At 44.5% G+C, this 17,719-nt stretch overlaps 1 protein-coding gene across 1 annotated transcript in view; it reads right to left on the minus strand.

Annotated features, from left to right (window-relative positions):
• LOC119374902 (papilin-like) overlaps nt 1-13,216 on the minus strand; it is a 14,064-nt gene extending 848 nt beyond the window's left edge. Inside the window, exons 1-5 of the mRNA XM_037645105.2 lie at nt 13,058-13,216; nt 10,597-10,776; nt 8,325-8,510; nt 5,933-6,115; nt 3,051-3,233 (exon numbers count right to left, since the gene is read on the minus strand). Coding sequence (XP_037501033.1) covers nt 3,051-3,233; nt 5,933-6,115; nt 8,325-8,510; nt 10,597-10,776; nt 13,058-13,112 — 787 coding nt within the window. The 5' untranslated portion in view covers nt 13,113-13,216. The remainder of the gene's footprint in view (nt 1-3,050; nt 3,234-5,932; nt 6,116-8,324; nt 8,511-10,596; nt 10,777-13,057) is intronic.
• Between the last annotated feature and the right edge of the window lie 4,503 nt (nt 13,217-17,719).

Consider the following 17,719-nt stretch of genomic DNA (forward strand, 5'->3'; position numbering starts at 1 on the left):
GCTTAGTTGCCTGCCTCCTCCCCTTATGGGTACGCTGACACGCTCGTAAATCGCGAGCCATCCTCTACGTCGGTGCCATCCGCGCCGTTTGTGGTACCATACCGGTTGTGAAACCGGTTGTGGTACCATACGTGCACAAGTTTTCACATAGCTTAAAAAATGCGGCCAGTAGGTATGGGGTACGTGTAGTGATGTCCGCTCCCAAAGTTGTCCTCTATTTGCTCCCGCGTGCATAAAAGAGTTCGGTTTACGAAAGACCTGCTCGTTCCTGTCCGGAAGAGAAAAAATAGATATGTTCAGTGTAAATCGTGTGTTGTATATAAGTTGCCATTGTCATGCGGGGGGCTTTATATAGGACAAACCGGGCGGTGCATTAACGTGAGACTAAGGGAACACTTAACCTCATTAACGGCAGCTGGCACGTTTTGCACTTGCCAGCTCATTGTAGGGAGTGTGCTGCCAACCTATGGCAGATAAAGCCACTTGTTTGTTTGGGCATCGAGACAAATGCCTAGGGAATGATGAGGCTTTTTTCATTGAAAGGGAGGGGGAAAGGTGTGTAAGTAAGCCGTCTGTGGCCCTTGTGAAAAGGAGCTTCGGTACCTGGGTTCAGCGCTGCCAGGTTAAGTGATTATTAGTTTGTTAGGACTGTTCGCATGCCTTTTGGAGAGTAAGAAGGTGGTGTTTTTAGCTTTTCTCGGTTGTTACCACGTGTTGATGTTCACAATGATTAGGCATGTTGCGTACCTTGTTTGCTATGCTGCGCAGACGCCTTTGGTTTGCCACGTGACCGGGTCGAATGCTTGATATATGTGCGCGGTAATTTCCAATAAAGTTTAAATTGCGAGTTCAGCGCGGTGTCGTCTCTTCCTCTGTCCTTGTCTATATTTTTTGCGCTGTTTTTAAAACCCATACTTCACTACACATGGACCCCTCGCCACCGCGATCGCGACCGGACCCGATAACAAGTCATGACCAGCGTCTAGTGCTCACTGATCACGGTGATGATGACCTTCGTTCAAGAACTGTTAGGAAACCCTCCACACATGCACACGGGTTCGTGAAACGTGCGTACTTTCTCCACAATAACGGATATGTATAAGCACTACATATCAGCATACCGCTTCTGGCCTTGGTACATTGCCGTTGGCAGCGTTACCCAACTTTATACAACTGGTTTATAACACATATGCGGCTCTTCAGCATATATGTGTGCGTATAAAATTTATACAAATCTTTAGCATCATTTCGTAACGCTTCGCTCGGTAAAAAAAATTACGCCACAGTCACCTTCCCGCCGCATGCTCCGCATAACATCGACTTCCACGGTACGTGGGAACTGCCGAATTTTTTTCACGATCTTCTTCTTCTTTCGTATTTATTTCATGCTTATTTAAATCTTCATCTCTCTCTAAATATCCTTCGTATTTATTGTTTTCTTCATATTTCTTTGTTCCTTTATCGGCTGCCATTGTTCACAATGGGGGCGGAGGATCCCTCAAGCCATCATTACGGCTTTTCCCTCCGCCCACTAGTTACACTGCATTAATGAGAACTAACAGAAAATAACGCCAAGGAAAGTATAGAGGGTGTTATCTGTTGTATTTAGAATATAAATGTGAAGAAAGTAAAGTGGACGAAAAGATAACTTGACGCCGGCAGGGACGGAACCTGCGACCTTCGAATAACGCGTCCGATGCTCTACCACTGAGCTACGGCGGCGGTCATCCCCCCGTCCACTTTATAGGGTACATATGTGCATTTAAACCTAGGAGTGTTAGTCAGCGCCAATCGCAGCCATGGCGGCGAGTGTGGAACACTCTTTTTCTGCCTTTTTGGCGTCACGTAGCACGTGATCTTTTGACGAGCTGGCAGCTGACCAATAATCCCACGCATACTACCTGAAGGCATCATGTCTGCGAGAACGAGACCCTTGGTATGAATGAAGGAAAGAAGATGGCTTTTAAGGGCTCGTTTTTCTTTGTTAGACACTGTACTGTGATGAAGCAAATAAAGCAATGAATGAATGAATGAATGAATGAATGAATCAATCAATCAATCAATCAATCAATCAATCAATCAATCAATCAATCAATCAATCAATCAATCAATCAATCAATCAATCAATCTCTTTAATATTGCCCTCTGTCCTCCTAACTATCACATCACTTCTCCTCACTCTTATTACTCTTTCCCACACTTTGCTATGCTATACTCTACATGAATGTGCTTTGGTGTAGCCTATCACCTCCTTCTTTGCCTCCTTGTCACCCTAACATGACTCCTCCTCCCTCTCACCTCTCCTTCTCGTCCCCTTGCTAAACTATACTATACAAGGCTATGTCATATTTTACATTCTCCCCTCCTCCTGTCATTCCTCCTCACCCTCTTCCCTTTCCCGCTCCTTGCTATACTATACTATGCCTGGCTTGCTATGGTACGAGCTGCTTGGCACATACAAGCCTTCAGTGGCGCATACACACCCAAGATTTTGCGTCCCATGCCGGAATAACCCTACGCTTAAACAGATACACTGTTAACAGTGGACGGTCGTAGCCCCCACAATGCGAAAGGTAGACAACCGGTGTTCTTTTACCGAACTCTTTTTTTCGTTAGCGTTGAATGACGAGACCATTAACGCCACTAGCATTTTCGCTTGCCTGCGAATGATCTTATAAGGATATTGTTTTGCTTTTTTCACAAATTGTATTGCCGCACGATTCATGGCCGATCCCCCGCGGTTGGTTGAGCCATTCTTCTAATAACCAAATAACCAACCATTGAGGTATGGCCACGAAACCTTAATCGTAAAGCTTAATCAATGAAGTTAACGTTTCTAAATGACGTCTAACTAAACCTTGAAGCTTGCGCACAGCTGTGTCGGTTATCTTGTCGTCTAGCATAAATAGCTGTGTGCATGCTGTACCTAATCCCAAAAATCAGTGCTTTAAATTCAGTGTTTCAATATTCAAGGAATCCTTTGAGGAAGGATTCCTTTAATATTGAATGTCATTTGTTTAGGCTGAACCACGAGTAACATTTATACTTACGAAGGCACTCTTGCTTGCACTTCCGTTCGCTTGCGAAATAGTTTGCTCCTGTGCCGCAATCTCCGTTCCTGAACATCCTGCAGCGCCCGACTTTATAATCGAAAAACCATGCGAGCCTGTTAGATAGGCAGCTGCCAGAGCGTGGTGTAGCTAAGCATCCAGGTGATTTTTTTCCAGCAGACTCTGGAAAAGTATTAAGTAACATTAAATTTTCAAACATAACTATCAGGGCACCTCACAGCGCTGTACAGAGCACATGATGGCATATCCCACATTATATAAGCTCTTGCACCACCAACTTTCTCGCTTAGGAAAATTGCTATTGCAGTTAGAGTAACATGTGTGCCAACCGAGAACGCCCCCAAACAAAAATAACACTATTTCACTACTACAAGTAAGATGTGCGGGAGAACTACCAATAAAAAGTTGGAGGGTGACTAAGCTTCACCCTTTAGAGTGCTCCGTAATAGCATATTCGGACACCTAGTTTTTCAGAGAGCGAAGAAATAGGACACCGAGAATAGGCCACACAACACAGGCGCTGACTTCCAACAGGGTTTTATTGCGTAACGCGAAATACGTAGTCAGGGAAAGGGAAGACACGTGATAACCATAATAAAAGTCACAGTTTCGCCGCGAGGGCGAAGCAATGAATGCAATAGCAAGAAAAGCGGCCCGTGATGGCCGCGCTGCTACGCTGCAGAAGCATCTCGCCCCCGGCAGCAACTACCACACGAGCAGACAGCGGAAGGACGATGTTCTCCGTGCGCAAATATTAAAAGAAGCGAGCGAGCTGGCCTACGACTTTTAAACGCGCCCGTTGCGCTTCTCGCGCCATCTCGCTGGTAATGAAGAAACGCTTATAATCGCCTGCCATCTCGGAGTCCTGCCAGCGGTAAAGGGGTGTATATAACGCTCGCCGTTAACTACCTGAAGGATGTGCGCTTTGTGGCGTAGTAGTTATCGCCACGCGCTGCGGAGGCGAGAGGTTGCTGGTTCGATTCCGCGCTTCGGAAGCATTTTTCTTCGGGACTTATATACACACACACACACACGCACACACACACACCACACACACATATATATATATATATATATATTCATCTCGGACGTGTTCACTGCTGCCTTCGTCGACGTCACGACCATGAGACAATATACTTACACATATAAAGTCCATGACGTCCACGAAGGCGACGGCGACGGCAAAAACGAGCCGAGGCTGTCCACATCATTGTTATCGCAATAAAAGAAAGACTAGGGGTTACAGGATTTTGAAGGTGTTAATCTTGCAGAAGTCTGCAAGGTTAACAAGACTAACACAACTGCAAGATTAACACCTCAAAAGCCTGTAACCGCTAGTCATTCCTTTTATCATGGTTATCACCTATCTTCCTTTTCCCTGACTGTATAGTACGCGTTAGCGCAATAAAACCCTTTGGAAATCAGCGCCTTTGTTGTGTGGTCTATTCTCGGTGTCCTGTTTTTGCGCTCTTTAAAAACCATGTGTACGTACCGACTAGGCCGCTTAACCACCATTTTGAAGCATAATCGGGCCCCGTTCGCATGGCCTTTTCATTCGCTTGCCATGCGGCGCTTCTGGGAGGACACCCCAAATAAACCACGAGGAAATGAATTTGTGTGCTCATAACATTGACCGTTTTGAACTCTCCTAAAATACCTAATGTAAGTACAGTTCCGAAGTGCACGGTACGCCGTAATTCATTATTTCGCGAATTACCGAAGTATCCAATACTCGTCCTTAAGGCAATGCGCACACCTTTCTTAGCTTCACACTTCGTTGATACTGTGGCTGATAATGATGATAAATTATGCATCAGTGCTTTTTATTAGGTGTGTCTCTAAACCACCCTCTCGATGCGCGATTCACATGGCGTGACGGCTGGTGCGGCCCTTCCACGCAATACTGCGTCGGCTAACGTGTTACCTCAGCCGATATAACGCCTGTATAGGTCTTCCTTTTTTCGAAGCAATGGCAAGTACTTGCGTGGGTCTGTGGTAGAACAGCTGACTGTCATGCAGTATGCTTCTGTTCGATTCTGGGTCGAACCCACAATTTCAAATCTTTGCATTCGTCGTGATTTTTCGCTCACAACCAACGGCACCGATACCGACGCTTATAGCAGTATTTCGACGACACGGGATTTTCAATTCCAATGTGTGAACGTTACACGCGATAAGCCTCAGTCTTTGTTGTCTATATTGGTGCAGATTGCGGAAACGAATACACTACACGCTAAAAAAAAAAACAGTATGTGCGACTTCTTTCGGGGAGTCCTGACAAGCCACGTAAATGACTCTCTTGAAAGAGACAAGTTAACTCTCTTCTGGGTCACACGACTCTATGAAGAGAGTATAATCTCCAAAAGAATTGACATGCCTCTTCAAAGAGGGTCATATACGTGACTACTGAACACTCCCCGAAAGGAGTCACACATGCTCTTTTTTTTTCTTAGAGTGTGCTCGGCGGCAGAAATAAACGATTAAGGAAGTAGAGGGAAGGCTCTGCTGCGTTGACGTCAGTCTTCATAATGCCGTAAGAAACACAACATGCGCTTAGGTTCGTGAAGATATTGTGGGTATTTTTATTCGTTCGCGAAAGCCGCTTCTTGCGATAATATTGAAGTTTCATGCGTAAGCGTTTCCAAGCTAGTGTTTCAAAATTTTAGACTGTACTCTCATACATCGGCAATAATACATTACGATAAATGTGTTGCCGTGTGGAACAACAGTCATAAATCCTTAATACAGTGTGAATTCTTTTGGATGTGTGCGCGATGACTCCTGTAATGAAACTCGAGTTTGACACTGACAGCACTCGTTTTGTGGCATTCCTTTTGAATTGATAGGAAACATGCACTCACTTTGGCACGCATTCAAACAGCTCTGTTTTGTCACGAACATGTTATTCCCAGCACCGCAAAGACCTGGCTTGTACTTGAAGCAATCGTTCTTTTGAAAATTATAATGCCAAAAGCGATGTAATTCCTGGCATTGGCCTCGAACCAGCGGCTTCTGACATCTGTCTGGTGGTTTCACCACACCAGCTGAAAGAAAGAAAAAAATATGGGTGATATATGACAGTGGCCACGGGATGTCTAGCCGAGGAATAATAATCCCGGCTTCTTATCATACACTCGCTTTCGACACCTTGAGCCCGATTGTATCACGGCCCACGGGCGTAGCTTTTGCAGAAGGCTACAAGAAAAGCCGTTTCGTTTGCCTGAACCGCAGCCATTCCTATTCGGTATGTATAACGTTGATATTTCACGTTATATCCTCACGACCACTGCTCTTTCGAACAACTGTATTCGGCGAGCAGTGACGATTCCGACGATGGATTCACGCCTGTTTACAGTCGTAAACCAAAACGAGGATCTATGGGTGCTTCATCAGCTTCAACCGCATCTACTGTGAAGCCGAAGGTGGCTTCAACGAACTACACCGTCTTATTTGTGCCTGTTACGCCATCGGACAATCTGAGACACCTGAATCGGCAGACCATCTCGAGGAAACTCGAGTCTCTGGCTCCAAACGAAATCAAGGATGTTCGAGTCAACCCCCGCAAGAATGTCTTGGCCATCGATGTTATACACCAGGCATCTCTGCTTGCTCTGACCGGGGTCACAGACTTCGACGGTATAAAGGTTCGAGCTCACCTTCCACTTAACAAGGACATGGTGGTAGGCGTCATATACGATGTCGACATCTCCATTCCTTGTGGCGACCTTCCAATGCTCATCAAGGAAGTTAGTGATCATAGCAACATAGTCCTAGTCTCACGTCTGGGCAACTCGCGTTGCGTAAAGATTGTCTTCAAAGGCGACATATTGCCATCCCACGTGAAGGTCGGACACTTTCGTCACGTGGTCCGTCCATTTACACCACGACCACTCCAGTGCCGTAAATGTCAAAAAATGGGTCATGTGAGCGGAGTTTGCAGGAACGTGGCGATTTGCCCCCGCTGTGCAGAGCCACACAATGCGGAATCCTGCCGAGCAACTGTCCTGAAATGTACCAACTGCCATGGATCACACGAAGCCTCATCAAGGGACTGTCCATTGGTGAAAAAGGAATGGAGCGTCATGAGACAGATGGTACGGGACGGCTCAACGCACAAAGAGGCCGCTGATGTGGTGAGAAATAGACAACGACGCTCGCGACGGCGACGACCGTCTAAGGCTACTGCGGCGCGATCTGGACGGACAACGCGATCTCCTACTCCGACAGACCGTCAGACTTCTCCGAAGCGACAGCTATCACCACTGCCGCCACCACCACCGCCCACTGCATCACAGTCGGAGAGCCGAAAAGACGCAGAGGCTTTGAAAGCGGCGGCGGATGTCGCGTGGCCCTCACTGCCACCACTGCGCAGTCATAAACAGCCGATGCAGAATGGCCCGCAATGTACATCATCGTCCACAGATGATTGCCACGACAAAAACCTACAAGTCCTCGCTGTGTTGAGGTCTCTCATGACCACGATGCGCACTCTCCTCAACGGAATGACAACTCCGTCAGCTCAATGTGCTCTGCAAGTTCTGGATTCCTTGGAGCCAGTCCTTGCAAGCCTTTTTTAACGCCTACTTCTAAGACAACCGCAGAGGAAGCGATGTCAAATATTTCTCGGTTGTGACTGTCTGTGTGTGTGCGGTGAACACTGTGCGCGTATTACTTGTTCCTTCTTTCCTCCTTGCTCTCTCTATTCTTTTTTCTCCCCTTCCCCCTCCCCCGTGTAGGGTAGCAAACCGGGTGCAACCTGGTTAACCTCCCTGCCTTTCCTTCGCTTTTATCTCTCTCTCTCTCTCAAGGTTAACATAACAGTCTTTCTGGGTAGAACTGGCAGCCGCCACTGAGCAAATCGCAAGAAACTCTGAGGAAACTCATCTGCTGGTCACCTGCAAAGCCAGCGAAAACGATTGCACGAAAGATATTTCGTTAAAAATAAACCGCGTACATATGAAGAGGTATGCTCAGCCCACAACGGAAATGCAACAGTTAAATAAGCGGGGCATCTTGGTCAATACTTTGAATGCAGTTATTTTCATTTGTTCTTTATACATGACACACGAAATTAAAATTTCTTATATCGCTTTTGAATTGTAGCCCCGTCGCGTCCTCAGTAGTCCCCTGCGGCATTGTAAAATGAGCACACTTTTGTTGTGTTTCATGCAGTGTTGAAGATCATTGTAGTTAGGAAAGTTAGGTATTTTTTGTACGTGGCCTGGGTAGGAACCAAGTAAAAGTTCTACTTACGCACGCACACTTCTCTACACTGATATTCAGTTACAAAGTGGTTGCGCCCTCCACTACATTCTCCGTGTTGAAACGCCCGACAGCTCTTGTAGTTAGAGTCGTAGAACCAACGGTGCATTCTTGGCTGGCAACCACCGAGGAAGGGGTTCGGAGGGCACGCACTTGGGCCCTTTTTCGCTGAATTGTCTGGAAAAGTTCCATGTTTTTAATAAATTCGTGAGAAAATGACACCAGTGCAGGCGCAATGCGATAGGCCCTCTAGAGTTATGATGCGCGTGATTGCTAATCGGTGTTTAGCAGAGCAGGACTACCTAGAAGATGCAAGGAACTGTGCCCCGTAAATTCATGAGTCAGGTTCACATGCTTAATGAGTTTGCATGATGGAAAGAACACCAGAACACCAGTGAGGGTTGAGCAGAGAGGATGAATTTACGAAACACTTGGGTTGGTGGGTCCCTGGTATAGCGAAGAGCTGAAAGTATATATATATATATATATATATATATATATATATATATATATATATATATATATATATATATATATACATATACATATATATATATACATATATATATATATATATATATATATATATATATATAATATATATATATATATATATATATATATATATATATAGCCATTTCTGATCTGGCGCCCTTTTATCTTTGTCTTTCACTTTATGGTCCCGTGAAATCATCACCGTCGACCTTGATTCAGCTTAGAAAACATATTTTTAAAATATGTACATACGGCGGATGACTGAAGCTGCAGATAGCATTGTCAACTCACTCGCTTGTCAAAACTGTCGCAAGGTCGTCCTGCTATTTTGGCGCACTTTTCCTTGCATCTGCCGTGAACATCTATTGCTAGTGCGTACTTTCTAAAAACATGTGACAGTTTTCGTGATCGGTAGCAGTTACCAGCCGGCTCCCTGCACATTTTACGATTAGCCATCTTTGTAATTGTTCCAATACTAGTAATACTACTATTATTATTACTACTACATTGCCACAACTAGGACCTATACTAATAAGCACAATAATAATAATAATCTGTTAGCAGTAGTCGTACGTGCACGAGAATTAAATGGGGAAAATCGATGCCCTAACTTCAGGCGTAATGCGAAACTTTGGTGAAACTAAGATAAATTTTAACGCTGCAGCGTTAAAGAGCTTGTTTCGCAGAAATTCCGGTGTGGGCAGCGTCGTCGTCGGTTCTGAGCGAAAAATCAGCGTTGTCTGTTAGCGAGAATTCGAGATAGATGCAAATGGATAACTAATAAAAAAACCTTTGGTCCGAGTGAGAATTGAACACTGGCCTTCTGCGTGGCAAGTACGTGTTCTACCACGGCGCCACGCCAGCGCTTGAACCTGCTTCGTAAAAAAAAAAAAAAAAAACGTTATAAGAATGTCATGTGTTGGGAGGAGTCTCCTTAACGCATGCAATATTGCGTGGCAGAAGCGCAGAACAGCGCCAGGCGTCAAACCATGCAAATTTCGCTACGAGTGGGTCGTTCAGAGTTACCCACCCATTACAAAATGTGGAGGTTAGCGTGGAACCTTACGGAAGCGTAGTGGGTACTTCAACAATTAGCAAAAGGAAGAATTACGGCGTAGCGGGCACTGCGCAACTGTACTTACAGCAGGCATTCTAGGATAGTTTGAAAAGACCAATGTTACGCGCACAAACGCCCCTTTCCTTGGGGCACTGTTGAGTGCGATGTGATTGGGCCTGATTACGCTACCGCGTTTTGCTCTTGACGGCAAAGCTCGAGCGTCATCCAAGTTGTTAAAACAATGTTACTTTATGACAACTGTAGAAGGAGCCATCGGCTGTGTACGAAAAACTGCTTGCAAAGTACAAGCGAAACGCAGAACGTTGTCTATACTGCTTTCATGATGCATTAATGCGCGTAAACGGCATTGTGTATAGACGGCATGTGCACAAAGGTCATCTTTTTGCAGTTTTTTTTTTCATAATAGCACTTTGCAGAGTTACTTGTATAAATAATGTGGTTTTTCGAAAGCTAACGTGAATACTCAACTCTGTTTTGTAGCCTTCAACAACGCTTTCAATGTATCATAGCAGTACTAGTAGTAAAGACTTTTCTTTGTAGCTGAAGTACTTGCTGCGTCGTATAAAAAGCCCAAATGGCTTTCGCAGAATGTGACAATGCTCTAGTTGCGCGCGACGAGGCCCATTAAGCTGCGTAATCCTGGAGGTCATTTTTGCAATCATAGATGAGTTGCTCGAAACCTTCACTCACTTTGGCAATCCATGCACAACTGCCTTGTTTGGAAGCCACCTTGTCCTCCACCGCAAAGCACCTGGCGTTGCGCGACGCATTGTTTGGTACTGGGATCTACATACCATGATTGATTTATTTCGCGGCATCCACCTTTAATAGGTCGCTCGAGGCAATATGCTGGCGGCATTTGCGGAGCAGCTGAAGAAAAAAAAAGAAATATGATTAACGTGAATAGAATGACCGCAAGGTCACATTGAACGAAGCGGTTTGGTGCAATAAGAATGCAAAGGTGACACGAAACAAAAAGGACGAACTAGAACAAAACTGTGAGAAGAATGCCTCACTTCTACAGCTAGAAGTCATCGGTATCTTCTGTAATTCGTTACTAAGTGAATATAGCGCTCTGAACACCCTCGTCACGTGCGTTCCATTGCGCTTCGTGGAATCGGTGGGATTCAAGAAGCATCTGTTACAGAACGAAAACGTGTCGCTCTACACACGAATCGAATTAACATATTGAGTCTGTCTGTTAATTTCCTGCTTGACATGATTCGTGGCACATGATTCGTGGAACACTCTTTCCTGCCTGTTGGCATCACGTGCTACGTGACGCCAACAGGCATAAAATAGAGTGTTCCACAATCGCCGCAATGGCTGCGATCGGCGCTGACTAACACTTCAAGGTTTAACTGCACATGTATAACCCATAAAGTGGACGAGGGTATGACCGCCGCCCTAGCTCAGTGGTAGAGCATCGGACGCGTTATTCGAAGGTCGCAGGTTCGCTCTCTGCCAGGGGCAAGTTATCTTTTCGTCCACTCTACTTTCTTCACATCTATATCCTAATTACTACAAATAACACCACCTATACTTTCCTTGGCCTTATTGTCTGTTAATTCTCATTACTCTCGTCATGTATTACGGGCAGATATGGTTGAGTACGGAAAGGAGATAGCGGTCCCGTGCCTTCAAATTGAACATGCCTGTTTATGCGCTTATTTAGGGCAAAAAAGTGGCTGGTTTCGCCTAGTACCGCTTCATTCTCCTAAAGGTCGCGTAGTCAGAAACATCCTGTGAGATGTGTACGTTTTCAAATTTCCGTAATTATGAATCCTTAATTAGTTAGGTTGCGTCATGTAAAAAGCGTCTACCTTACTCTTGTGCAGATAAAAGAGAAGACGAGTGTTACATCAACGTTGCTGGCGCGACACTGAGTACAGTGATCGTCATTATTAGCTCGGTAAGTGTGTCTTCGCACGATTTTATCCCTTTTTTACAGTTGTCATCCCGAATTTCGCGGGTCACGTGTTGTGACTTCTCTCGCCCACTACGTAACGCGCCGGAAATCGCAGGGCTCGAGATGCCCACGTAGCGGAAGTTGGCGTTTCATGGTTTGCCTGGTCCATCTAACACACTGATCTTGCCGTTACAACGGGAACAAACAACATGGTGCGGCACCCCTTAAAAATAGGGAAGAGGAAAACAATCCGCCTTTTACGTTCTCCTGTGCTGCCCTTTGAAGTTTTGGTGGGAAATTTGTAGGGGCCGGAACAACTGGCATCGTCATAACAAAAGCCTCCGAGATCAAGGGATGTTTCACTTCTTTCCGCTAGGGGAAGGGAGCATACGCTGCGGGATCGTGAAAGAGGCGGATTTCCAGAGGTTAGAAACGCTGGCCTCGTGAGTAACATTCACGAGTGTACAGTACGCACAGAACGAGGCTGTTCATGAGGACACGCGTGCAGAATAGAAGCTGTTGAACAAAGACAAACCTTGTGTTCCGAGTTCCCGATGCTCGGAGGCCGCAGTTTAAAAAAGCAGCCTGCGTCTTTAGTACCTTGCAGTTCCAAAACTACTTATGATTTACGTGGGTATACGTTATTGGTAATACCCAAAGTACAACGAACCTAATAAAAGCAGACTTCAAAAAGGTTTCGCGGCAGTAAAGTGATTATGTGCAACTTTTTGTTGAGCGCATGGTGACGTCAGTTCGGTCAGAAATGCTTCTGGGGAGCGCCGCTACGCGCTGATGCGCTAAACAGCGACGCAGTGATTTCAATGCGTGATTATAAAGCTCTAAATATTGTAATATCGGTGTTTTTTTCTGTACGAAAGGTATCTGCAACTATAATATACATTACTCGCCAACAAAAAATGGGGCTTTAAAAGTAGTAGGTGTCCCTTTAAGACATCAGAAAGACCACGAGTCGACATAACCAAAGAACCAAAAATGATGCTGATGACAATAATTCAGGCAGGTTGATACTGCAGGAATTATTAACATATTGCTAAAAGAATCAACCTAAACAGTGCTATAGAGATTAAAATTGCGTATGTAATAGAAAGCACATACAATTTTTTACAGATACTGCTATTAAGAATAGGTATTCTACAGCCAGATAAAACTTTTTCTAGATTAAACCCAACCTTCACAGGGCGCATGATCACTTATTTTTGCGTAAAACATAGGATAACATACCATAGACGTAGGTAACGGTAACGAGAAAGGCAAAGGCGCTATGTAGAAGCGCCATGGTCAGGTGTCTCACTTCTCACGTATGAACACAACGCATTTCGAGGCCTAGGTTTTTTTTACTAAGCGCGAACTAGCTCCGCAGCTGTTGTTTTCTTAAACCACGTTGAATGACGACCTTGCAGGTGTTCTTGCAAGAAAGCCGTAATAATATGACCCATTGTAGCTGATTCATTTTATCTTACAAATTAGTAATTGTGCGCGGTCTGTGCTGCGAAGGGCTCACCTGACCTGTCTTGAAATCCTGGACGTACCCGCGTTGTATGTCCTAGTTTCCCACTCTCCCCGCTTAAATCATTGTATTCCTACGCATCTGAGGTATTGTCCAGACTCTTTTGAAACAAAGGAACCATTTTTTATAAGTCAGCTGACGAGTACATGAGTTGGTTGTGCGGGATCATTGTAGAAATCACTGGTAAGGTAGAGAAAAAAACGCTGCAGCTTTTGTATGCTACGACTTCGAGATAGTGTCAAGCGAAATCAATATTGTTATCTCAAGACCATTTCTGTCGCGGCAGTCACCATTACCGGCGTTTTCTGTATTCGACGTCAGCAGAAGTCCAGTAAAAAAGCCGCTGTTGCAGACCAGTCACAATTTTTTTTCAGACATGTCGCGAAAGGCGAAAGGTATTATATATCATTTTACGAGGTAATAGACAAAAGCTCCAATTTACATATATTTTGAATGACTGTTTGAAGAGTATTCCTTGGTTCTGATGTGCGAACGAGTTACTATCGAGCATATTTTGCCGATTATGATACATTTTTCAATTACGCTCAGTTATTCTGGATTCACCTGTACAGCATGCTATAGTTAGGCGTGGCGATGATACAGCTCGAGCACAAGTTATTTTCGTAGTTCTAATATGAATGGCACTAGCACCAAATGGACTCTCTTTTTTTACCTTCCAAGCACTTCCGGTCGAGGACTTAGTTCACGCTTTCCTAATTTAGAAATAGCCTTCTAAAAATAGAAATCTATTGTTCTGGTTGAAGTTCAGAGTTATTTCGAGTACATACATATGAATTCACTTAAGATGAGGGATGTGTTAGGATATGTTAGAATAATGAATGAAAATAATCGGCTGAATTGACTGAAAGGAGTGAAAAGAAACAAGAGAAGGGTCAAATGGGGAGCTAGCTAGGTCATGGAGGGATGCGAGGTCGGGGCCCAGGTGTATGCGCCTGTCGCCGTCCACTCTGCCAGCTTATGTTGTGTTTCTTGCTCTGCACATCGAGGGGTTTTCTCTTTCTTCGTGTGAGGGGCCTCGTTGTAGAATCTCTTTGGGGTGTGGGTGGTGGTTGCATCTACATAGATTATGGTCCTGTCCCGCCTGAGTTGGGCCGCAATACGTACTTGGCGAGACGTCGTTATCCCCCAGGATGAGATGACAACGGTCTCCTGGGGTTGAGGACACTGCGCGTTTGGGCTCTGCGCAATGCCAAGATCTGGTGTCTGTTTAGGCCACCGATCGCGTCCGTCAGCAGATTTCATTGAAAGATTGTGAGCAACTGGATTGGTTGCGGCACGTGGCGGCGTAGATCCCAACTACGCGCTACTTTCTACGGGGCCTCCGAGATCCGGCTTGTCAGCACAGCGAAACTAAAAGTTAACCCAATGTATGCACCAGGGAATACGAACGATGACGTGCGAGTGCCACTGCCAGACACATACGTCAATGATTTGGATTGTCCTCAAATTATTTTCTGATCTGCTTAAGATAAACTTCATTTATGAACTGCTCTGCGGACAACATTGTCGGTGAAATCGTGTCTATCAGCAGACAAACTGAAATCCGTTTCTTGATATGGGCCGTCGATCGTCGAGCTAAACGAAACCATGTTCGAAAGTATATTTTTAAGCCCGTCAGACAAAAAAAAATCACGTTTTCGTTGTGATGTTGTCTTGGATCGGTGTCTTCAGGCCTTACCTTTTTTGGTGATATAACTTAGCCTTATGTCTAATCAGAAGTCAAGGTTTTCACCGTCTGATCGGAAAGTGTCAGGATAAGAAGTAAAAGATTTATATCGGCCACAAAGGAAAAGAAAAATTCAGAGCCCTTCCACAAGTGTGTAGATGGAAGACAGCCAAGCCAGCGGCAGCGGCTTCACGTCGTTTTCGCGCCCATTCGCGCTTTTGCGTGCGTTGGCGCTCCTTCAAATACGGCTGTTCTTCCTCCAAGCGAACGATACCGATTCTTTCCATAGAGAATATAAAGGACAGCTGCTGAGAACAGCGCTAGCGCGACCTTTACGTCACGAGACAAAGGGGCACACCGACTGGGGCAAATGGCCGCCGCCGAGTATCGCGACACTTATGAGAGAGGCATCGGCGGTGGATGGAGGGCGAGTTGAACCTGTGGCGCTTTACACATTTCATATACAAGCCGCACTTGCTACATAAAGCGTATATATCCGCCTCCGAAAATCGTTCTTCTACGCGCCGTTTCGTCCGCGAACGCCATCTGGCGGAACATAGCCGAAAGACGTTTCGGCTCCCCCGATAGAAACAAGGCTCCCGTCAAGTGTACCGAAACTTCTTCTTATTTCTTTCTGGTCTGCGTCCCTCTCTTTAGTTTTATTATGTCGAATTATGACGACTGTTCATGTGCTCGGTTTCTCTTGTTAAGTTATAGGATTTCTTTAGTTTAAGCAAAGTACAATAGCGACAGGGCAACAAATAACGAATACACGTCCGGTATTGTCTTGAGTAATCGTGCTATAACGAACAGGGTATGTTCTAAGAAACGACAAAACGCGTATTATCCAACACAGTGTATAATCAATTACACTCGTGTTCTGCAAATCTAGTCTGCGCTCACTGTACTAAAGAGTAGGTGAGATGGCTGTGTCACATCACACCACTGTCGCATTGTTCTCGTGCCTACATATTCAATGCACTGTTTTTATTGCAGATCTCACGACGACAGTCATCGTGTGCATTGTGCAATAGATATTTTGCTTGCTTCCTTGACAACACGAAATTATAATAGTAAGTGGAAAAAAATATCGAATACCCTGGAAATGTTAGCCGTTGAAAAACAGTCACCGAACAAAACACAAGGCAAACTGAACTGATTATTTAAATTTGATATTTGTATTCAGGTAAACATTGCCTGAATGTCGAAAATTCTTGTTTGATTCAGGGGGCCTAGAATGTTTTAGTAGTGGCACCACTTATTGTATTGCGTGAGACTTGAGTTGCGGCGGTGCATTTGAGTCGCGCTTTGCAACCTTGTATTCACTGTAGATTCCGCACATACAATACCACTGATAGTTGACAGCAAATCTTGTAAGCAGCTCAGAGATGGCACCAATTCTTTTTAATTCATCGACACCTAGGGACATTTTGCCGTCGTCTACGTCTGAACGCGGCATACAGGAACAAATATTTGTAACGCATAGCGCGTACCGCTAATCTCTACTGTATTAACTGTGGCAGCTTATAGACAGTGGATTATATATTACTTGAATGCCCCGGGCACCACGACGAGGGAGAACTTTTTGCGCGGCAAATGGGCATGATTTGCCCATATTCATTAACGTTACGCAGCATGTTAGGTCTAATAACGTGTCTTTAAAAAAAAGACGGCCTTTAGATTTATTATTCAATTACTTGTCAGAAATTGACATGACTGGTAAACTTCAAAGATTCACTATATCATTTAGAAAAGCCTAAACTTACCTGACATCCCAAATGTAAATATTATATTAAGGTTCACTTGCGTATTTCACGTTTCTTTACATCCTTTGTTTTTTCCCTCTACTTTTGAATCGTTTAATCCCATTCCCAATCCATACAGAGCCCTACACAGAGTAGCATGCCAGAGGTAATAGACGTATCGGCAAAAATCTAGGCTTTTCAATAAAGAGTCTGTCTATTTCTCTCTCGTTCCCGAGGCATCATTTCAAGCAAATGCCGACAGAAATTGTGAATAACCTAGACAAGCCACGCAGTAAAGTGACTGCATGGAGACCTCATGTCTTCTTCTTTATACAAAGAAGCTCTCACTTTATATGTTCATGCAAATTAAAGAAAACTTGGCAAATTTTGAGTCCAGCTATCTTCAAACGACCACAGACCGCAACTTTCGTTTGATTAACTATTAACTACCTTAGATCAGAACACATTACGGGATGCAATCCTTAAGATACAAAATTACTAAGCTTTTCAATGAAAACAAAGGCCTGTGGGACATATTAATATATTTGCCTTCTATAAAGGTGTTTAGAAGAGATATATACATATAGTCAATTGTGTTACGCCTTCTTGTGTTGTCAGTGCAAATATTTGCAGGCTTAACAATATGTTGGTGTGTTACTTATGGTACTTATGTCAATTATGTTACTTATGTCACTTATGTTGCTTACGTTACTTGTGCTATTGTTGCAGATTCATTAATGTGCTACATTTTAGTATTCGCCACAACGATGATGTTTTAGTGTGTGCTTATGCTGTTCCTTTTTAGTCATGTTGCTTCGCCGAGAACTGATTGTACAGGGGTCAGGGTCTCAGTCAGGCGCATGCTAGCGCCTTTAGTCCTGAGCAGTAATGATGCGGCCGACTGAGAAAGCCAAGGAAAATTAATGCATGTCTCTCGCGCTGTG

The sequence above is a fragment of the Rhipicephalus sanguineus genome, chromosome 11, assembly GCF_013339695.2.
Source record: "Rhipicephalus sanguineus isolate Rsan-2018 chromosome 11, BIME_Rsan_1.4, whole genome shotgun sequence".
Taxonomy (NCBI): Eukaryota; Metazoa; Arthropoda; class Arachnida; order Ixodida; family Ixodidae; genus Rhipicephalus; species Rhipicephalus sanguineus.